At 46.7% G+C, this 23,927-nt stretch overlaps 1 protein-coding gene across 1 annotated transcript in view; it reads right to left on the bottom strand.

The window, feature by feature from the left end:
- Positions 1–13,982: 13,982 nt before the first annotated feature.
- Positions 13,983–23,927, bottom strand: part of LOC137335134 (protein CBFA2T1-like) — a 107,210-nt gene continuing 97,265 nt past the window's right edge. The window contains exons 10-11 of the mRNA XM_068000260.1: positions 19,911–20,101; positions 13,983–19,217 (exon numbers count right to left, since the gene is read on the bottom strand). Of these exons, the coding sequence (XP_067856361.1) occupies positions 18,957–19,217; positions 19,911–20,101 (452 nt within the window). The 3' untranslated portion in view covers positions 13,983–18,956. The remainder of the gene's footprint in view (positions 19,218–19,910; positions 20,102–23,927) is intronic.

Raw genomic sequence — 23,927 nt, 5'->3', positions numbered from 1 at the left:
CCTCAGAAGACAAACACGGGACGCAACCAACAGAGTACCCTTTGTCGTCCAGTACTTCCCCGGAGCGGAGAAACTACGCCATGTTCTCCGCAGCCTTCAGCATGTCATCGATGACAACGAACACCTCGCTAAGGCCATCCCCACACCTCCACTACTCGCCTTCAAACAGCCACCCAACCTCAAACAGACCATCGTTCGCAGCAAATTACCCAGCTTTCAGGAGAACAGCGTCCACGACACCACACAACCCTGCCATGGCAACCACTGCAAGACATGCCAGATCATCGACACAGATACCACCATCACACGAGAGGACACCACCCACCAGGTACATGGTTCATACTCCTGTGACTCGGCCAACGTTGTCTACCTCATACGTTGCAGGAAAGGATGCCCCGGAGCATGGTACATTGGCGAGACCATGCAGACACTGCGACAACGGATGAACGGACACCGCGCAACAATCGCCAGACAGGAGGGTTCCCTCCCAGTCGGGGAACACTTCAGCAGTCAAGGACATTCAGCCACCGATCTTCGGGTAAGCGTTCTCCAAGGCGGCCTTCGAGACACGCGACAACGCAAAATCGTCGAGCAGAAATTGATAGCCAAGTTCCGCACCCATGAGGACGGCCTCAACCGGGATCTTGGGTTCATGTCACGCTACACGTAACCCCACCAGCGAACAAAAGCTATCTGTTTTTAACACAACGGGTCATTCTCTGTCTTTCTCTTCCTTTCGGATGTTTCTCTCCCTCTCTCTCTCTGTTTTGTGTTCTGGCCGTTTGTGTATTCGGTGGTCCTGTAGGTAACATCACTCTGTCTGAACACTTTGATTGCCTTGACAACGGGCAGTTGGAAAGATTATCTGTAATCACCAGTTATTGTTCTCTGAATATAAATGCGGTAACCTTCCATGGAATCCCACACTCGCTCACCTGACGAAGGAGAAAGCCTCTGAAAGCTTGTGATTTTCAAATAAAACAGTTGGACTATAACCTGGTGTTGTAAGATTCCTTACATTTGTCAACCCCAGTCCATCACCGGCATCTCCACATCATCATTTAACTTGAAATAGCATTAACTTTTCTATACCATTTACTAACTTATGTCCCTCAATGAGGCTCCCTCTCAACTGTACCCTTTTACAACCCCTAATCTTTGCTCATAACGTTGTCCTCCAGGGTTGTACAGATCATGCAGTGGGATCGGCCTGCTTACCAATTTTTCCTTCCTTCCCTTTTTCCCGTCTCTCCCCCTCTCCCCATCCTGAGATGCCGTGCTCAACTTCTGTGAAGCTCGGAGCTCAAAACCGGTGAAACTCACCCGCAAAAGGCAGCTAAGTTCAAATGGCTCCATCGGAGCGCCTGAGGTGAAGAGAGCGGACCTGGTTGGGAGTTCAGGGCGGAGTGTCGGAGCGCCAGGTCGGATAAGGAGCGAGGGGCTTCAGGGAGCAAGGTAAGAAAATCAAAAGTGACGTCAGCACAAGAGAAGGAGCTGACTGATGTGTTTCTTTTTCTGGTGAGTGTTTTTTTTTTAAGTCTTTAGTTTAATTAAGTTTGGTTACTAATCTAATAAATCGGGGCATGGTCGGGCAGCTCAGTCCTGTGGAATGCACATCCTGTGCCATGTGGGAACTGCAGGACGCTGCCCGTGTCCTGGACAACCACAGGTGCAGGAAGTGTCGTCAGCTGGAGGAGCTCGAGCTCCGGGTTTCAGAGCTTGAGCAGCAGCTGGCGTCGCTGCAGTGCACCCGCGAGGCTGAGAGCTACGTGGCTAGCACGTTTCAGGAGGTGGTCGCCCCACAGCTTAAGAGAGTGCAGGCAGAGAGGGGGTGGGCCACTGCCGGGCAGACAAGGAGGAGCAAGCAGGTCGTGCAGGAGTCCCCTGATTGCATCTCGCTCTTCAGTTCTGACTACTGGTGAGGGAGAGGGCTCCTCTGTGGAGTGCAGCCAGAGCTAAGACCACAGCACCATGAGTGGCTCAGCTGCACGGTGGGGGGGGGGGGCGGGGAGGGGAAAGGTCAGGAGAGCAATAGTGATCGGGGATTCTATAGTTAGGGGAGCAGACAGGCATTTCTGTGACCGCAAACGTGATTCCAGGATGGTATGTTGCCTCCCTGGTGCCAGGGTCAAGGATGTCACTGAGCTGCTGCAGAACATTCTTGGGGGGGAGGGTGAACAGCCCGAGGTCGTGGTCCATATCGGTACAGCAAACGGCAATTGATAACAGCTCAATTGCTAAATTTAAATCTGAGATAGATAGTTTTTTGGCAACCAAAGGTATTAAGGGATATGGGCCAAAGGCAGGTATAGAATCACAGAATCATAGAAGTTTACAACATGGAAACAGGCCCTTCGGCCCAACATGTCCATGTCGCCCAGTTTATACCACTAAGCTAGTCCCAATTGCCTGCACTTGGCCCATATCCCTCTATACCCATCTTACCCATGTAGCTGTCCAAATGATTTTTAAAAGACAAAATTGTACCCGCCTCTACTACTGCCTCTGGCAGCTCGTTCCAGACACTCACCACCCTTTGAGTGAAAAAATTGCCCCTTTGGACCCTTTTGTATCTCTCCCCTCTCACCTTAAATCTATGCCCCCTCGTTATAGACTCCCCTACCTTTGGGAAAAGATTTTGTATATGGAGTTAGATCACAGATCAGCCATGATCTTATCAAATGGCGGAGCAGGCACGAGGGGCTGAATGGCCTCCTCCTGTTCCTATGTTCCTATAATGATATAGGTAGAAACAGGGATGAGGTCCTGCAGGCAGATTTTAAGGAGTTAGAAAAGAGATTAACAAGCAGGACCTCAAAGGTAGTAATCTCCAGATTACTCCCTGTGCCACGCACTAGCAAGTATAGAAATAGGAGGATAGAGCAGATGAATGCGTGGCTGGAGAGATGGTGCAAGAGGGAGGGCTTTAGATTCCTGGGGCATTGGGACCAGTTCTGGGGGAGATGGGACCTGTACAGGCCGGACGGGTTGCACCTCAACGGAGCTGGGACCAATGACCTCGCGGGGAGATTCGCTAGTACTGTGGGGGGGAGAGGGGGGTTTAAACTAATTTGGCAGGGGGATGGGCACCAGGATGTAGCATTGGAAAGGAGAAACAAGGGGCACAAAGGATCAGGAGAGAAAGATAGCACTAGAGCCAATAAAGGTGGGATCAGACTAACAGAGAGTACAAGAAAGTCTAAGATTGCAGCGCATGTGTGTGTAAACGCACGATGCTTGGTAAACAAGGTTGGTGAGCTGCAGACGCAAATAGCCACATGGGAATACGATGTGGCGATAATGGAGACCTGGCTCAAAAAAGGACAGGATTGGGCACTAAATATTCCTGGATACAAGGTGTTCAGGAAAGATAGGGAAGGAAAGAAAGGAGGAGGGGTGGCAGTATTGATTAAGGAGAATATTGCAGTACTGGAGAGAGAGGACAGAATCTATTTGGTTAGAGTTAAGAAACAGTCGCGGTGCCTTTACACTACTGAGTGTATTCTATAGACCACCAACTAGTGGGAAGGATATAGAGGAGCAAATTTGCAGGGAAATTACAGAGAGGTGCAAAAGCTATAGAATAGTGATAACTGGGGACTTCAACTACCCTAATATAGACTGGGATAGTAATAATAATGTAAGGGGCAAAGAGGGGGAGGAACATTTGAAATGTGTTCAGGAGAACTTTCTTGACCAGTACCTTTCTGACCCAACGAGGAAGGAGGCATTGCTGGATCTGGTTCTAGGGAATGAGGTAGGCCAAGTGGAGCAAGCGTCAGTGGGGGAGCATTTAGGGAACAGCGATCATAGTATCATCAGGTTTATATTAGCTATGGAAAAAGACAAGGACCACTCTAAAGTAAAAATACTCAATTGGAGGAGGGCCAATTTCAGTGGGATGAGAACAGATCCGGCCTGGGTAAATTGGAATCAAAGATTGGCAGGCAAAACTGTAATTGAACAATGGGCCGCCTTTAAAGAGCAGATGGTTCGGGTACAGTCCAGGTACGTTCCCACGATGGGGAAAGGTGGGGCTATTAAAGCCAGAGCTCCCTGGATGACAAAAGAGATAGAGAGTAAGATGAAGCAGAAAAAAGGGGGCATATGACAGATATCAGGTGGATAACACAAGTGAGAACCAGGCAGAATATAGAAAGTTCAGAGGGGAAGTGAAAAAGGAAATAAGAGGGGCAAAGAGAGAGTATGAGAATAGACTGGCGGCCAACATAAAAGGGAATCCAAAAGTCTTCTACAGGCATGTAAACAGGTAGTAAGAGGAGGGGTGGGGCCGATTAGGGACCATAAAAGAGATCTACTCGTGGAGGCAGAGGGCATGGCCAAGGTACTAAACAAGTACTTTGCATCTGTCTTTGAGGAAGAAGATGCTGTCAGAGTCTCAGTAAAAGAAGATATCGTTGAAATACTGGATGGGCTAAAAATTGATAAAGAATAGGTACTAGAAAGGCTAGCTGTACTTAAAGTAGATAAGTCACACGGTCCAGATGGGATGCATCCTAGGTTGCTGAGGGAAATAAGGGTGGAAATTGCGGAGGTGCTGGCCATAATCTTCCAAACACCCATAGATATGGAGGTGGTGCCAGAGGACTGGAGAATTGCAAATGTTACACCCTTGTTCAAAAAAGAGTGTAAGGATAAACCCAGCAACTATAGGCCAGTCAGTTTAACCTCAGTGGTGGGGAAACTTTTAGAAATGATAATCCGGGACAGAATTAACAGTCACTTGAAGGAGTGTGGATTGATTAGGGAAAGCCAGCACGGATTTGTTAAAGGCAAATAGTGTTTAACTAACCTGATAGAGTTTTTTGATGAGGTAACAGAGAGGGTCGATGAGGGCAATGTGGTTGATGTGGTGTATATGGACTTTCAAAAGGCGTTTAATAAAGTGCTGCATGGTAGGCTTATTATCAAGATTGTGGCCGATGGCATAAAGGGGGCAGTAGCAACATGGATACAGAATTGGCTAAGTGACAGGAAACAGAGAGTAGTGGTAAACAGTTGTTTATCAGACTGGAGGAAGGTGTACAGTGGTGTTCCCCAGGGGTCGGTGCTGGGACCATTGCTTTTCTTGATACATATTAATGACTTGGACTTGGGTGTACAGGGCATAATTTCAAAATTTGCAGATGACACAAAACTTGAAAGGGTAGTGAACAGTGAGGATGATAGTAATAAACATCAAGAGGATATGGACACTGGTGGTATGGGTGGACATGTGGCAGATTAAATTTAACACAGAAAAATGTGAGGTGATACATTTTGGTAGGAAAATGAGGAGATGCAATATAAACTAGAGGGCACAATTCTAAAACGGGTACAGGAACAGAGAGATCTGGGGGTATATGTGCACAAATCGTTGAAGGTGGCAGGGCAGGTTGAGAAAGTGCTTAAAAAAGCATACGGGATCCTGGGCTTTATAAATAGAGGCATAGAGTCATGACGAACCTTTATAAAATACTGGTTTGGCCACAACTGGAGTTTTATGTCCAGTTCTGGGCACCGCACTTTAGGAAAGTTGTGAAGGTCTTAGAGAGGGTGCAGAAGAGATTTACGAGAATGATTCCAGGGATGAGGGACTTTAGTTACGTGGATAGACTGGAGAAGCTGGGGTTGTTCTCCTTGGCATAGAGAAGGTTGAAAGGAGATTTGATAGAGGTATTCAAAATCATGAAGGGTCTAGACAGAGTAGATAGAGAGAAACTGTTCCTATTGGCGGAAGGGACAACAACCAGAGGGCATAGATTTAAGGTGATTGGCAAAAGAACCAAAGATGACATGAGGAAAAACTTTTTTACACAGCGAGTGGTTAGGATCTGGAATGCACTGCCCGAGGGGGTGGTGGAGGCAGATTCAATCATGGCCTTCAAAAGGGAACTGGATAAGAAGTTGAAAGGAAAAAATTTGCAAGGCTACGGGGATAGGGTGGGGGGAGTGGGACTAGCTGGATTGCTCTTGCATGGAGCCGGCGCGGACTTGATGGGCCGAATGGCCTCCTTCCATGATGTAACCTTTCTATGATTCTATGATTCTGTGGTTCTAAGGCTAGAACTTCAAGCTCCAAATGAGGGACTCCAGCACTGAGCTGCTGGAAATACAGTTGCCGCATTCGTTCCACACAAAGGGTAACTATTGGAATAAATTGCCTGGGAACGGGCATTGAAGCAAACAGCAACTGAGACCAACTTTCTTTGGTGGCAGAATAAAAAGAAAAGAAAGACTTGCATTTATCTAGCGCCTTTCACAACCTCAGGACGTCCCAAAGCACTTTACAGCCAATGAAGTACTTTTGAAGTGCAGTCACCGTTGCAATGTAGGAAACCCCATCCACCACCCTAAACATTCACTCCCTTCACCACCGGCGCACCGTGGCTGCAGTGTGTGCCATCCACAGGATGCACTGCAGCAACTCGCCAAGGATTCTTCGACAGCACCTCCCAAACCCACGACCTCTACCACCTAGAAGGACAAGGGCAGCAGGCACATGGGAACAACACCACCTGCACGTTCCCCTCCAAGTCACACACCATCCCGACTTGGATATATATCGCCATTCCTTCATCGTCGCTGGATCAAAATCCTGGAACTCCCTTCCTAACAGCACTGTGGGAGAACCTTCACCACACGGACTGCAGTGGTTCAAGAAGGCGGCTCACCACCACCTTCTCAAGGGCAATTAGGGATGGGCAATAAATGCTGGCCTCGCCAGCGATGCCCACATCCCATGAACGAATAAAAAAAAATGCAGCAGCCAATTTATGAACAGCAAGGTCCCACGAACTGCAATGTGATAATAACCAGATAATCTGCTTTAATGGTGTTGGTTGAGGGATAAATATTGGCCAGGCATAACTCTGCTGCTCTTCTTTGAAATTGTGCCGTGGGATCTTTTATGTCCACCTGAGAGGGCAGATAGGACCTTGGTGTGACATCTCATCAGAGAGACAGCACCTCTGACCATGCAGCAGTCCCTCAGTACCGCACTGGAGTGCCAAGAAGTCCCTGGAGTGGGACTTAGATCCCACAACCTTCTCACGCAGAGACGAGTGTGCCACCCATTGAGCCATGGCTGATAACTCCTTACACATGCAGGTAAAATTCATCCCAGCAACCTTGAGGCAGCTACTAACCCTTTTATTTTAAATGGGTTAATGACTGCATTAAAATAGCTCGATGAATTTGAAGCAAACATATTTGTTACGCAGTGCACTACTGGAGGAAATTAAACCCCTAGATGTTTCTGAACAAAGAGGGAATTGAGGGGACTTGGTGGCAATGCAGGATTGAGAGCAACAGACAGTGACACGTTGCTGAGCCAATGACTTTTGCCTAAAGTTGTCTATCTTAGAATCATAGAATATTAGAGCACAGAAGGAGGCCATTCGGCCCATTGGGCCTGTGCCGGCTCTTTGAAAGATCTGTCCAATTTCGCCTCACACCCTAGCCTTTTCCCCATAACCCTGCAAAATCTTATGTTTTTCCAACGTTCAATTAATTTGCTTCAGTGACGCATGGGTATAGGATTTCGCTCATTTGCATCTTCAAAATCCCAGTAAAAAATGTTTTATTCATTCTGGGGATGTGGGCGTCGCTGGTAAGGCCGGCATTTATTGCCCATCCCTAGTTGCCCCTGAGAAGGTGGTGTTGGGCCTTCTTCTTGAACCGCTGCAGTCAGTGTGGCGAAGGTACCGTACTCCCACAGTGCTGTTAGGTGGGGAAATTACAGTTGCAGAAATGTTAATTTTAAATGGAGGTTTTAATATTTAACCAATTTATTGCATGGAGCTTCTCTGCTTAAACTTGATCAAAGCCATCTGCCATGTGACACAGTTTGAGTTAGGACTAAACCTTGTAATCACACACAGTGCACTTAGTAACACACCGCACTCTGCCTCTTTAAATAGAAACCAGGTAGGAGGTCACTGCTGGGCAATTAATGTTGTCAAGTAGCTGCAAGATCCAATGTTGGATTCGCTGACTAGGTTGAAGCAAGGAAAAAGAAAACAAATTCACAGGCTGCGAGAAGGAGGACTATGACAGGGCAAGAGGCAAATGAAAGTCATCTGAGCCAGTCTTGTGCGTGGGCTTGAATGAACGATGTGTTGGGTGAGGTGACCCGAATAGCACTTTCTCCTCCTACCTCCTTGTGTTCTTAACCTTTGACATCTCAACCGGGTGAGGAAGCTCAAACCAATCCCGCTCCTCTTGGCCCCACAAGGCAACCGAAAATAAAATTTTAAAATCTTACCTACCTGGGCCTGTTCTGGCCCACGATCCCTCCTTCCCGACAGGTCAGGCCTGAGGGGGAAGCCATCATTGCTCCCCCTTCCCCTCTCCTCCCCCCTCCCTCCCCTCCTCCCCCCCCCACCCCATTCGGGCTTCCGAGTAAAATCGCAATCGGGTCCTGATGGCATCATCGGGACCCGATCTGCGTATTTAAAGGAGAGCCCAGCTGCCTTCCTGAGGGTGTCCTGCTCGTCTACTCAAAAGAGGACTCCGCGGGATCAGAGGGGGTAAGTCGCTGCCCTCATTTTAACTGCCCAACCGGTTTCCGCTGAGGGGTTAGTTAAAATCGGGGCTATTGTGTCTGATGTACAAGAGTCTTGAGAAGTTTAGGGGGAGCTTTGGATATTGAGCAGTCAATGCTTGGACATATTACTAAAGCCAATACCCAGTTTGCCTAAGTTGCTGCAGGGCACTGATGTGCGTAATTGAGATTGACCTAGGAAAACCAGTTCTCCTGGTAAAGTCATTTGAACTCATAAACCTACCCATAATTATATTCAAAGCAATTATATTTTTCATATTCAGTTAGTCTGGAAGCCAAAGTCCAGTATTTAAAATTGTCACTGAGAGAGTGAGAGAGGAAGCTAGTAAAAAAAAATTATTTACGCAAAGGGTCCGTGGAATGCTTTACCGCAGGGATTGGTTGCAGCAGAGGGCTTGGCATCTTTTAACAACAACTTGCATTTATATAGCGCCTTTAACGTAGTAAAACATCTCAAGGTGCTTCACTGGAGCGTTATCAAACTAAATTTGGCACTGAGCCATGTAAGAAGATATTAGGACAGGTTGGTCAAAGTGGTAGTTTTTAAGGAGAGTCTTAAAGGAGGAGAGAGAGGTAGAGAGGTTTAGGGAGGGAATTCCAGATCTTAGGGCCTAGGCAGCTGAAGGCACGGCCGCCAACGGTGGAGCAATTAAAATCGGGGATGTGCGAGAGCAGAGTTGGAAGAGCACAGAGATCCCGGGAGTGTTGTAGGGCTGGAGGAGGTTACCGAGATAGAGAGGGGTGAGTCCTTGGAGGGATTTGAAAACAAGGAATTTAAAGCAATTTAAAATCGAGGGGTTGCCGGATCGGAAGCCAGGTCAAACTGGTCAAATTTAAATGTAAACTGAATGAACGTTTGAAGCGGAGGAGGGTACGGGGCTATGGGGAAAGAGCAAGACAGTGGGGTCAGTTTTTGGATTGGTCTAACATGATACGATGGGCCGAATGGCCTCCTTCTGTGCTATAAACTTCTATGGTTCTACTCCTGGAGTTGAATCGGTAGCTTCAACCCATGGATGAATGCAAACACACAAAACACCTCAAATTTTTACAAATATTTATTTACATATACAACAGAGAGAAAAAAAATACAATACCCAATTCAAAGAAGCGCTGCATTGAAAGTAACAAAAACACAAAAGTCCGTTGCTAATCTTCAATAGTTAAGCCACTGCTTTAAAAGAAGATAGGTATGGGACTGTACTTTCAACATAATCTACTGCCCCCCTACCCACTTTGCGGCTTGTTTGGGCTGAGTTTTTACAGCACTGACAGGCATCGCTTTGCTTTAACATTCTCTTTGTGGGTGGTCCATGAAGCTGGTGTGTGAGAATGGGCAGATTCCACTCCAGCTCGATCTTCAGGCGTAGCACCTGCCACAAGGAATGAGCTTGGCACTAGATGGTTTCCTTTTTTTTTTGCCCTGTAATTACACTTGCTGATGAGCAGATAACACAGATGATCCCGATGGGCACAGACTCACAAGCTAGATTGTGGCTCCCCTTAATGTTGAAAGCACTTTCCCCTCCAGGTTACCTACCGTTCCTTCAACTCTGGGAACAGCTCAGATCAAATTAAGTTCTAGTTTCTCGTATAGATGAAGGGCAAGAATAAACTTGCATTTGAAAGTTCTCATCTCTTCCTTGCCAGGAGTCTGGAACTACAGCTCTTCCATGCTAACAGCTCTTATCCTTACACTTTATGTAGACACGCCTGTGCTAATATGGTATTTATTCAACTGTGCTTCATGGTTAGCAGTGCCCATGATCTGGAATGCACTGGCTGAAAGGGGATGCAATAGTAACTTTCAAAAGGGAATTGGATAAAGACTTGAAAAGGAAAAATTCACAGGGCTATGGGGCAAGAGCAGGGCTATGGGAGTAATTGGAAAGCTCTTTAAAAAGAGCCGACACAGGCACGATGGACCGAATGGCCTCCTTCTGTGCTGTATGACTCTACGCTATCTTCGCGTGGCTAAGCAGTTATCTCTGCTGTGTTGAAGTTTCTTATCTGACTTGCAGCCGGAATATACAGCTTTATATTTATACTGCAGATCAAAATGATAACAAAGGTGCACAAGAGCATTGAGCAGCAACAAACTGTGCCACAGAATGGTAGGATTGCGGTTTTTGCCCATTTACTCACACACTAAGTTCTCTGATGTCCGGGAGAGATGCCCAGTGAGGGTCACCTTGAGGATAACCGGCTGGAGAAGAGCTCAACAGTGGCACCAGCCAGAGACTTAACCCGTGTATTGGAGTGTGGCGTGAGGCATGTGTGTGTGTGGTGACAGGAGCAGGGGGGGAAAGAAAGGCAATAAAAAAAAATCGCCAACAGCCTGAAGATAGGAGAATGTCAGTTGCCAAAGCACAACAGTGATGTAAATAGAAACTGATTATTATAGAATCATAGAACAAGACGGCACAGGAGGCCATTCGGCCCATCGTGCCTGTGCCAGCTCTCTGAAAGAGCTATCCAATTACTCCACAACCTCTGCTCTTTCCCCGTAGCCCTGCAAATTTTTCCTCTCCAAGTATTTATCCAATTCCCCTTTTGAAAGTTACTACTGAATCCGCTTCCACCGCCCTTTCAGGCAGCGCGTTCCAGATCATAACAACTCTCTGCATTAAAAAAAAGTCCTCATGTCGCCTCTGGTTCTTTTGCCAATTACCTTAAATCTGTGTCCTCTGGTTACCGACCCTTCTGCCATTATACATACTATGGGGTAGATCTTGATTTTTATTTCCACTGAAGTTGTTGGAGTATCTAACAGAAGTCAATGCAAATAAAAATCGGGTGTGATGTAAAACAGGCTGTCGACTCACTAACACCCATTTTGCAACAAAATCAAGATCTGCCCTAACGCGTGCACTGATGTATGGGTAACAATTTGTTAATATCCATTATCAAAATTAACACCTAATGTTGTTTTATGTTGCACAGTTTAAAAACTGGTTTAATTTGTGTAATTAATACCTCGTGAAGTGTTCGATGATCGAACTCCATTCACCCCAGAACTGGTGAAGAAACGATACAATTGCAACCCACCGTAAGATTATCTCATGTCTCCCCTCCCATGCCATAACCAGATTGTTGGGAGCAGCAGCCAACATTCAGATCGACGTGTTAGACCATTTGATAATATCTCATTATCACCATTTATATTTTGACTTTTTTTTAAATGGTGGGGAGGCGGGGTCATCATTTTAGTTGGCAAGGTGGATAAATCCAAACCGCATAGATTCATGTGGAAGTTCTAGTCAAATGGCAGAGCCCTAGAGTGCTAGCATTGACAGAGCTCATGTTAGATTACTCTGGAGGAAATACAAAATTGGCCAGAGAAGAATGGTCAATTGTTCGACCAAATAGAGAAGCCATTTTATTATCTGTGGAAGCGTAGATTGTCCCCATATTTTTCTGAGAGGGTGAGAGAAGATGGAAATTAAAAGAAACTTGAGAAACCAGAAATTAATTTTGTACAACCTGAAATTACATATTGCACAATTTGGGACAACAAAGTCACCAAACGACAGGCTGATTAATTCTTCACTTCAAAACCAGCATAAAATTTACACATCTTTGAGGAAAAAGCAGAAACAAAAAATGAATCTCTTATATGGTATTCCCTTGGGGTAAGATTAGCACTGGTCAGGTTAGAAGGTCCCTGAAACTTGTGTCAGAGTTGGGGGGAATAAACACAAAGGGTATGGGCAAAGTGCCATAATCAAAGGATGGCGAGTGTTACAACTGCTCATGTTGAACTGGTCTACTTTCAACGAGTGGACTTAGCCATGACTGTTAAATGAGGGTTTCTTTTACATCCAAGTCCATGTATTGAAAGCTGGTGAAGTCAACATTTAGGAAGGGAGGGACAGGCAGGAACAGGAGCAATGGAGATCATTTTGACTTTGGACGACAGTGTAAAAGTGACGCTAGCGGATCAGCTGCTCGTTATACATCTCTCCGATTGATGTCGATGGAAATGAAAGTCGGGAGAGAGGTATGACGGGCGGCTGATCCAATATCGCCCCTTTTACACTACTGCCCAAAGTCAAAATTGCCCCAAATATTTTCTCTTCCACTTCATTGTTTTTCTGCCATTGTTTAGTGCTGAAGACCAATGTAGTAACATCAGGGGTGGGAGGGAAGGGGCCCTGGTCATGAAGAACAGCTTGACGATTGTGTATCAGTCTCCTCCAATACCAGTAACCAGCCTCCTCCTCATGAGGGCTTTATCAAATTCCATTAAAAAACAGGGCAAAGAGCCCCCCTGATGGAACTATGGGGCTGCAGACATCCATGTATCCTGATCATGGTACCACAGGACTGCTGACATCCGTGTATCCCGATCATGGTACCACAGGACTGCTGGCATCCGTGTATCCTGATCATGGTACCACAGGACTGCTGACATCCGTGTATCCTGATCATGGTACCACAGGACTGCTGACATCCGTGTATCCTGATCATGGTACCACAGGACTGCTGACATCCGTGTATCCTGATCATGGTACCACAGGACTGCTGACATCCGTGTATCCTGATCATGGTACCACAGGACTGCTGACATCCGTGTATCCTGATCATGGTACCACAGGACTGCTGACATCCGTGTATCCTGATCATGGTACCACAGGACTGCTGACATCCGTGTATCCCGATCATGGTACCACAGGACGGCTGACATCCGTGTATCCCGATCATGGTACCACAGGACGGCTGACATCCGTGTATCCCGATCAGTCTCCTCTTCAGGGGAGGAGCGTGGGAGGGGGGACAAAATGGGAGAACCGATTAAAGCAGGAGAGACATTTCAAAAATATCAAAGCAAGCAGCTCCCACGTTTCTTCCCTTTTCTTTCCTCTGCTACCATCAGTAGGGGGACCCTTTCCGCTGTTTTTAATGGAATTTGATAAAAAAGCATCATCATCAGGAGCACAATAATGGACAGGAAGCGACTAGGAGCCCTGAAGAGATCCAGAGATAATTCAGTCGCTCTCCTCCCAAATGGCCATGTGCGAATGGTAATGGCGGTTCTCTTCTACCACCCCTCCACCGCCCAACCCCATTCTGTGCCTTAGAGAATTCCGGAATAAATAGCTATGCTTCGTTTTTGGGGAGGGGTGGAGGAAATAATGAAAGTTTGAGGAAAGATGGACTCCATTAATCTGTACTCCTTGGAGGAGTTAATAAGTTTGGCGTTAAAAGTTCAATGGCACAATAGCACGGAGGGGAGAAAGGGTTATGCAAGAATCTATGCCGACACTTTCATAACAAGCCCATCTTACAGACCACCCCCCCCCTGCCGAGTACACAGGAAGACAGGAGTCAATTCAACCCGATTACAATCCAGAACACGGGCGATTATCGAAATGTAGCCCAAGCCAATGACGCAGGACATTCAAAAAAAAACTGGTAGGGACAAGTCGTCATTTATCGGTCGTATACACAAATTCTTTTTAAATAGAAAAATATAAAAAACAAACAAAAAAAAAAAGATTCAGTATCCACAACACGACAGCTTCACGGAACAGAAAGAACGGCAGGCCGCGGAGGGCTGCTTACACTGACGCCAATATTACAACGCTTCACATCGACTGTTCACAAATGAAACAAATGCACTGTACTTCTCATTCACTTACAGAGACACACAGCTCAACAGAGGGATTAGTTTATTCTTTTTTTTTTAAATTTTGAATCCTGAACTATGAGGTTTTGGTTGTTGGCCTAGCAACGTAGGCCTCCCGACTTCATAAGCCGACAAGAAAGAGAGTTTGGCTTCGACCGTTTGGTTGTAGAGAGTGATAATTTGGTTCGGTTTCTCGTTTTGGTGGACACACACACATAATTTCAAGAGTCATGCAGCACTAACAGTTCACTTCCAAATCCGCTCAAAGTTTGGGATACCCAGTTGTGCTTGGTTTTATCGTGAATTTCTGCAGGAGGGGCAGTCTCAAGCTCGCGTTTAAAAGTAAAACGAGTTGAATGCTAAAACAAAGGGGAGAGGCTGAGTGAAGGTCCCCGTTCTTACACTAAACGGTGCAAAGGAGAGGAAAAGTGGCTGTTCACACACTCGCTTCATGTAAACGGGGGGAAAACGGGAGTTTTCACTTCGATCTTAGTGGGAAAAGGGAGAAGTGAACTCGGGAGAATAGCAGCTGGGAGTATAAACAGGGGTAGACTGGACAGCAGCCACTGAACACACTGTAATCTAATAGAGGGGATCAGAGGACATCAGACGCAATGGTGGAGCGGCACATTTTCACCGGTTTAACTCAGACACTGAATTAAGCTCCTCAGGCAGAGAATGGTGAATTCGATTTTTAACAAAAAAATAATAGCAACGACACAACAGAGCAGTGATCTGTGGCACTATAAAGCGATGTTATTGCAAGTTTGATTCCTTACTCTGTTGAGTTGCCAATCTTTGCGGGGAAGCGGCAAGCAGTTGCTGCTCCATGGGTTAAGGGGGGGTATGTAATAGGAGATAGAGCTGTCCCTGGGCCACTGTCACACTTCTCCGTCAACCAGCTCATGGGCACAGTAGGCCGAGGCCTGGGAGGTAAATTTCCACCTTGCAGAAGTGCAAGGCCCCATTTGACATCTTTGCAAAAGACAGTGCCAGATGAAACTGGAGGTCACAGTGTGACATTTTCCAGCACGTACAGGCAGCCTGGTGGAATACCAACTCAACGTCAACTGTAAGCTCCAGATAAATTCACTCTCCTCTGCATTACAGCTTATTTCACAGATTCCAGTAGGACTGTGTCATGTAAACCTAGAACATATAGGGTCGCCAACCCTCCAGGATTGTCCTAGTGGTCTCCAGGAATTAAAGACTAATCTCCAGGACACTGCTGCGAACAACACCCAGGAGAAAAATCATAGGGGCAATAAAAAAAACTTTTTTTTTTCCATTTTCTTTGAACGCTATCGTTTATTAGGTATAAAAATATTGAAAATGGGGGGAATAAAGGTCGTTTTGACTGACAGTCACAATCGGCTTACAAATTGGCCTGGGAAGGCGGTGCACCGTGAGAATGGACGCGTTGGGTGACCAATGGCGGGACCGTGGGGCAGTTGAAGGCAGGAGGTCATATGATCATATGATGAAACCTCCAGGAATACAGGCAACCAAAGTCGGCAACCCTGAGAACACATCTTGTGTGCTTATCCCCATGCTTTAAAAATGTATTTTATTCAAAATGAAGGCCCTACTGTTCAACAGTCAAACTTTCACCAGCAAGACCCTGCGGAATCAGAACCCCCAAGAGGTACACAATGGTCAAACACCACTGCGGGACCAATCACAGGGTGACTCCTGGGTGCACTGCGGCCAAATCGTTTACGTCGCCTCAAACCAAGCAATTAACCATTCAATTCTGCTGCCTCGTGCTTTATCCGAAATTCGGTATTACGTATTTAAAGACCATGCTTAAGATTGAGGGAGTGCTTTAAAGTGACATGGGGAGAGCTCGATAGCCTCATCCTTGCTGCTTAGGATGTTGCCTGAACTCTTTGACTGGTCGTTGGGTGCAGTGCTAACTCCTACAGACCCATGCAGCTTATATTCCCGCAATCAAGTGATGAGTTCATTGGTACCACAGATTTCGGGACATTTTGTAATCGGATAAATAACGGGGCAGTGATTATATGGGGGTTTTCTTGGCAATAAGGCGCTCAGGTGTTATCTGAACCCCTTGATGAAGTGAATTTCTCTTCATCGTTCCCATTCAATCCATTGTTGAGTATGTAATGCACTCCGAGCCATCAATTGGCTGTCTCCTAGCTACCATGGGCCAAGCGTGATAGGTGTAGAGAAAACCTTATGATCTTAAGCGGGTTGGGTTAAATAAAAAAAATCACAAATATTCAACCAAAACAGTTCTTATCAAATGAGGCGGCGTGGCTGTCTACGAACGTTAAAAATTTTTTTTAAAAAACAGTCCAGCTTATACCACGTCGCAGTTTTATTAAGTCACTAGCTGATCTCCCGTGTAGTTGCTCATGGTGCATGTCCCGAAGCGCGGGAGGTGGGAGCTGGCTCAGTGACTGACAGGAGCAATGGCAGTGGCGGGAAGTACAGCAAATGGGAGGGGGAAAAGGGTGGCTGGCATGTTTGCATAGTGTTGCGAGGAGGTCAGGACTCGATGCTGGCGCCCCGGTTCAGTTTACGGCTCAGGTCCGGATGGTTTTATTTTGGCCCTGTGTTGGGTGTCAGGCTCGAGTTCCGGAGGCGGGGTTACAGTAACGGTAACTGTCATGGCCGCCTTCAGTTTTTTTTTACAATCTGATTGGTTGCCGCTGGAACACTCAGAAAGCAAATCGGAACCACCCATACGTGCAGACACAAAACTTATTTTATAGATAGATCGCTTCTGTAACGAGGCAATGGAATTGTGCAGTGTTAAGAATAGATATTACACATGGAAATTGAAAAAAATAGCCACAGTGCTTATACAGTGGGACTCATGCATGGGGGGGGCTGAATGGCCTGAAGAGTTCCCAGCACAATCTGCGAGCGATGGATGACCCTCAGCACGGAAAATTGCCTCAGAGCAATCCAGAACGTTCAATGTGACCGAAAGCCCGATTTACAAGCCTTGGATCAGACTTTTTCTTACCCAAGTGAGCGAAATGCTGCTAGAATGAGGATTAACGTTTGAGTTTATGGCATGACATCAGTTGGACACTGCCTGTCTGTCTCTCCCCACACCCCCCTCCCCACCTTTTAAACAGAAACGTGTCATAAAGGGGCATCACTATTACAGCGATGTGCGTTTTATACACTTGCAATTTAATTCGGAACAGTTTAATCTTTTCACTGCCAGACAGCTATTGGTGGAACCCAATCAGCATTACCAGACTCTTTTGGGGGGGGGGCGGGGGTTGGGAACTGGGGAATTGATCCTTTGGCGAACCTGAATAATTGAGGGGTCACCAATTTACAAGCAACAACAACTTTCTTTTAATCCCTCACCTTGTGTTTCCTTCTGATCTTTGGGATCAGCTACTCCCCCTCCCCCACTGGCTAGTCGTTCATTTGTATCAGAAGGTAGATGTTATTTTTAGTGAAGAAACCATCTGCCGAGGGAAAAGTTCTTCAGTGCAAGACGTTAAGTATCTCAGGTACTTGTCTAGCTCCCCCTTCAACCAGATAGGAGATAACCAGATACAATATCACCACTAGCGCTCAAAAGGGGTCCTTCAGATATCTGAACCCCTGGCAGCAAAGAGGCTAAACCCTCATTTTACCATTTCAACTGTTTTTTTTAAAAAAAATGAGATTTCGAAGAACATCTTTATGTGTCTGGAGCTCTTCACTGTTAGCACACCACAAGAGCTGTTTGCTTGCTTTGAGGAGATCAAAAGGGAGGTGAAGAGTTACTTCTCAAGAGGTCAGTCGTTACAAAAATGGTGTACAAGGAGCAGCTTGATACACAAAGACAAACCCATTCCATCCTCCCCTCCTTCCCCATCAGTACACAGCTGGAGGCGTCACCGGCAATGACTTGGCTCTTCCGATTGCCCTTTACGAGAGGTATCGAACAGCATAAGGGGAAGAGGAACCGGTGTACAAATCTCTCACGGGCACCTGGTAGGGGAGATGAAGACGGGAGATTTCCTTCCGTACAGTTGAAAACCAATCCCAAGGGGGATGTGCAAGTCAAAAAAAAAAGTTCCTTCATCCCCATCAAGGCCAACGTAATAAAAATAGGCAAACAAGCCACGTTCCTTTGACTTTTTTTTAATATACGAGTTCTAATCTCTTGAAAGAGTTCCACTTTTATCAAGAGGTAAAGAGTGTGATTGAGTACGTAGAACTTCAACAGATACTCCACATCCATTTTGATTGCACTGGCAAACGTTTACCTTTCGGACTGTAGAGCAAGATGGAGGATTCCTGTGGAACTGCGTTGAAAAGCCAGGGAGGAGCACAATCAGGGGGGGTGGGAGGAAGGTTAACAGCCAGGTGTACGGGAGGCTGTTTAGTGTCCAGTCTAAAAATATTTCCGCAGCCAAGTCGTAAATGGCCCCCAGGCAGGTTTCTGGAGGGATGGAGTCACTGATCTGCTTCCTGCTCTGCCCGAGAGTCTGGCTGTATTTTTTTTTTGCTTGCCTGGACTTTGATTATGTTACAGTCGGAGCACTGAGAGGACGTGCGTACTCTTGCAAATCTTAAGCCGTCATTTCCCCCAACACACAACCACACCCCCCCCCACACAATTGGATATCAATTTTTTTGTTTTAAAAATGTATCTTTAAAAGCTGAGGCCTACACCCGATATCAAACCGTGGGCCTGGCCGGGGGTCCGTTTTTTTTTTCTCGGCCGGGAATTCTCGATACCAATGTCTCCGTTGGTGGTGCCGTGTCACGGAGGCTCACAGGTTACTGCACGCTGGCGTCTGGCGAGGCTGACCTGGAGGTCACGGTGGACGGTGGGGCCTTCTCCAGAGCCGGGCTCTTCTCGCCTTTGGCGGCTTTGGTCGCGGAGGCGGCGGGCAGGGGCTTCGCCTGGGCCTGCAGGTTCTGCCCGCAGATGCGGTGGTGCTTCTCCCAGTCCTTGTGCTGACAGAACGAGCCGCAGTAACGGGCTGCGTTGCACCCGCTGCAGGTCTCGCTGGCTTTGCGTCCGCAGTTCCAGCAGCTCTGAGAAGAGAGAAGAAGAGTTCAGGACTCAAGTGTGATTTTTAATATATAAAACACATTTTTATAAAGTCATTCAGTGACGATGAATGAACATGTGGACGTCTCGTTCTTTTATGCCCGAAACTGGTGACTCAAGGTTGGCGGCACTCTCCTCAATGGCCACTGGCAGCCCTCAGTATCTTGGCACGGACTACCTAGTGAGTGCTGGTGGGCTATTCGACCACAGAGAGCATCACAGCCAAGCACGACCCCAAAGCCTCACCCAACGTCCACACATGCACTGGGCAGTGATCAGGAGTGGGATCTCTTGGCTGACTTTTCCATTTCAGTGGGGCACTGAGTCCTAGTGTGGGGGACTTCTCTAATAGAGATCAGTTAACCCAGCACAGGGAAGAGTGGGGGGGAAGAGTGGGGAGGGGGGAATGTCAGATCATGGATCTTCCATGTCTGCAAGCCTCAGTTCTACATTGGGCGGTACAACTGAGCCACTGGAGCAACCAGCGTTCGTTTAAAGAGGGACCATCAATGGCTGATAAAGCCCAGACACCATAGAATCATAGAACGTTATAGCACGGAAGGAGGCCATTTGGCCCATCGTGCCTGTGCCAGCTCTTTGGAAGAGCTAGCCAAATAATCCTGCACCAATGGCGAAAGCATTAGAGGTCCAAGGAAGGGGAACAGAGAGGAGCCTACCTCACTGGTGTCTTCCTGCTCATTGATGACGGTGAAAGCGTCTTCAGCTGCTTGTCGCTTGGCGTCTGCTATCGTCTGCTCCATCTTGGCTCTCTCGGCCGTTATCATCTCGTAGGCTTTCTGCTCCGCCTCAGTCACCGCCTTCTGCAGCTGCGACACGGCCTGGCGTTTGACCTCATTCACTGCCTCCTCTTTGTATTGGGGAGAAAAAGAAATACCGCTAAGAGATGGCAACATAGCAACATAGGTGTTCAAAATTATGAAGAGTTTTAATAAGAGTAAATAGGGAGAAATTGTTTCCACTGGCAGGAGGGTCAGTGACCAAAGGTCACTGATTTGAGATAATTGGCAAAAAAACCCAGAGGGGCAAATGAGGAGCATTTTTTTTTACTCAACGAGTTGTTATGATCCGGAATGCGCTGCCTGAAAGGGCGGTGGAAGCAGATTCAATAGTAACTTTCAAAAGGTAATTGGATAAATACTTGAAAAAGCAGAAATATGCAGGGCTATGGGGAAAGGGCAGGGTGAGTGGGAATAATTGGATAGTTCTTTCAAAAAGTCGGCACAGACACAATGGGCCGAATGACCTCCTTCTGTGCTGTATGATTCTATGCTAGGAGCATGAGTAGGCCATTCAGCCCCTCGAGCCCGTTCCGCCATTCAATGAGATCATGGCTGATCTGTACCTGAACTCCATTCACCCGCCTTGGTTCCATATCCTGTGATACCCTAGTGTGTAAAAAAATAATCGATCTCGGTCTTGCAGTTTTCAATTGACCCCCAGCCTCAACAGCGTTTTGTGGGGAGAGAGCTCCAGATTTAAACATAGGGGTGAGGCGTGAACTTTATCACTGTAAGGTCACAAAGCGAGATCACACAGTGCTTTCAGAGATCAAGTACAATGAAACCCAGCGATGTGATCCTTTCTTCTGCACAGTATACAGCGACTCATCCAGTACTATCTCAAGATCTAAATATTCCTGCTAGCTCATATTCTAAGCGTCTCTTGTTAATCTCTTTGCAGAAAAATCTCCCTTCTTATTTCCCACTGATACCAAGGCCGGGATAAAACCACTTTGGGATCTATTGCCCAAGAGATTCCCTCCCCCGACCCCCCAACAAAAATAAAACGTTAAGTAGGTCAGGCGTTTATTCATTTCCGTGAGCTGCTAGAACCATGGCAGCTACTTTGAGCCCCGTCGCAGGCTAAGATTGGCTACTTACAGTGTCGGTAAGGGAATCATTGACTACCCAGAACTTAGGGTTGCCAACCCTCCAGGATTGCCCTGGAGTCTCCAGGAATTAAGCACTGATCTCCAGGACACTGCTGCGAGCAACGCCCGGGAAAAAAAATCATAGGGGCAATAAAAAAATGGTGTGTTTTTAAAAAAAATTCTTGGAACACTTTTGTTCGCTAGTTATAAAAATATTGGAGATGGGGAATAAAGGTCTGTTTGATTGACATTCAAGAATCATCCAATTGGGTAATGAAGAGTCTATTCGCTTTCCAATTGCCGTGGGAAGGCGGGGCACCGTGAGGATGGACACGTCGGGCGACCAATGGGGGGAGTGTGGGGGCAGGGCGCTTGGAGGCAGGAGGTCACGTGATGAAACCTCCAGGAATACGTCCAAGCAGAGTTGGCAACCCTACCAGAACCACATTCATAATCGCTGTGCACTGTGAACTTCCTCGGAGCTTTACACCTTGCGCGAGGCTTTGCCAATAGGCTGATTTCTACAACACCAGTGCGATCAGAAGAGGTTCATAAAATGATTCTCCGCTCGACACAATCAACAACAACTTGCATTTATAATCGCACATCTCACCTAAACAAAAAACCTCCCAAGTTGCTTCGCGGGGGCGTAAAGAGAGAAAAATTGAGGCCCAGCCAAAGAATGAGATATTAGATGGGGGTGACCAAAAAGTTGGGTCAAAGAGATGGGGTTTTTGCTGCTGTACCTCTTCCCAGGCGTGAGGCAATCCCCTTCTGTGTCAGGGAGAGAGTAGCGTTGTATTCTGAAATTAAACGGGCTGACCGGGTTTGCCTTGGACTTAGTGGATGTTTGGAATGTGAACCCAGCATGGAAATTTCCCACAAATGGGGACAATTGACAGAGCATTGACAGGGTAGGTCCAGAGTTAGCGAGTTAGTTACTCACTTTAATTTGTACTTTTATTGCATTTAAATCTTGCTGTATGTAAAGCTCTGACGAGAAATAAATAAATGGCAGGTGCCCGATACCATTGTTATTCGGTTGCCACTTGCAGATGGCACTGCCACACACACACACACAACCACACAAAACTAAATGCCCAGAAGGTGCCAGGGCAGAGTCACACTTCAGCGTTAATTCCGCTCTCGGTTGACAGATGGTCTATTTTCTGCGGGGTAACATACAGTGCGACAGTTTTCTCCGCTCTATCCTCTGCTCTTTTTCTCCTTGTCTCTCCCCTCCCCAAGCCCCTGCAAAATGGAATGCTGCACCATGCAAAAATGCCGAGTCTTGCTACCCAGGCTGCCAGCTGTCACGTCACCCAACCATCAAAGCAAATATCGAACTGCAAACTCACATTAACTTCATAGGTTTTTTTGTTTTTTGCTGCTTCTTATTTTCTTCCTTTTTTCAGTTTCCTCCCCTTCCTTCCCACACTTCTTGCTGTCTTCTCCTTTACCTTTTTCCTTCTTCCTTTCATTTGTCTTTGTTTCCCTGACTCTGCTGCTACCTCTTCAGGGCAAGAGAGGGAGTTTTGTGCTAACGTGTCCAGACCACCCAACGAGAGTGACAACGCATTAAAATCTATATTTGGACCTCTGTGATGATTGGGGGGGGGGGGGGCGTGGGGGGGGGGTGGTGGAGAGGGCAGGGGGTAGCAGAAGAAACAGATAACATAAAACATGCCATTGTTACAGTATGTTGGACCATGTCTGATGGTGACTGTAGTGTGTTTAATGGGGGTGAAATGGGTTTCGAATGGTAGTGCAAACTGTGCGATAGTGAATCAGCAACCCGTTTTACACCCTGACATTGACATCTACGGAAAAGAAAATCGTGAGGGGGTCTAAAACAGGCTGCTGATTTGCTATTGCCCGTTTTGCATCACTGCACAAAACCAATTTCATCCCCAGTGAATCAAGTGACAATTATGCAATCGTATCCCGCATGATAACATGCAAGAGAAACCCAATTCATCTTTCACACAGACCACTGAAGATCGTGTCTATAGACAGCACCTTCAGACCAACTCTATATTCTGCAAATATATTAGAGGGATTGCATTTATATGGCACCTTATCGCACCCTCAGGATGTCCCCAAGGCACTCTGCAACCAATAGATCTCATGTGAACTGTAGTCACTTTTGTTTTGTAGGCAAGCAAGGCAGCCAAGTTATGCAGAGCAAATGAAGGAATCAGCAGACAATCTGTTTTTTGGTGGTGTGGGTTAAGGATGACTGTTGGCCAGGACACCAGGAAAACTTCCTGCTCCTCTTCTGCAATTTAAACAAAAAAAATGAATGAAAGAAAAACAGCTGGGATCAAGTGGATCCCTTGAAGAGTATAGAGATTGCCAGAGTAGAGTTAAGAGAGAAATCAAGAGGGCAAAAAGGGGAAATGAGATTGCTTTGGCAGATAAGGCAAAGGAGAATCCAAAGAGCTTCTACAAATACATAAAGGGCAAAAGAGTAACTAGGGAGAGTGTAGGGCCTCTTAAGGATCAACAAGGTCATCTATGTGCGGAACCACAAGAGATGGGTGAGATCCTGAATGAATATTTCACATCGGTATTTACGGTTGAGAAAGGCATGGATGTTAGGGAACTTGGGGAAATAAATAGTGATGTCTTGAGGAGTGTACATATTACAGAGACGGAGGTGCTGGAAGTCTTAACGCGCATCAAGGTAGATAAATCTCCGGGACCTGATGAAATGTATCCCAGGACGTTATGGGAGGTTAGGGAGGAAATTGCGGGTCCCCCAGCAGAGATATTTGAATCATCGACAGCTACAGGTGAGGTG

Source organism: Heptranchias perlo, chromosome 19 (assembly GCF_035084215.1).
Source record: "Heptranchias perlo isolate sHepPer1 chromosome 19, sHepPer1.hap1, whole genome shotgun sequence".
NCBI lineage: Eukaryota > Metazoa > Chordata > Chondrichthyes > Hexanchiformes > Hexanchidae > Heptranchias > Heptranchias perlo.
This window is presented reverse-complemented; position numbering and strand designations above follow the sequence as displayed.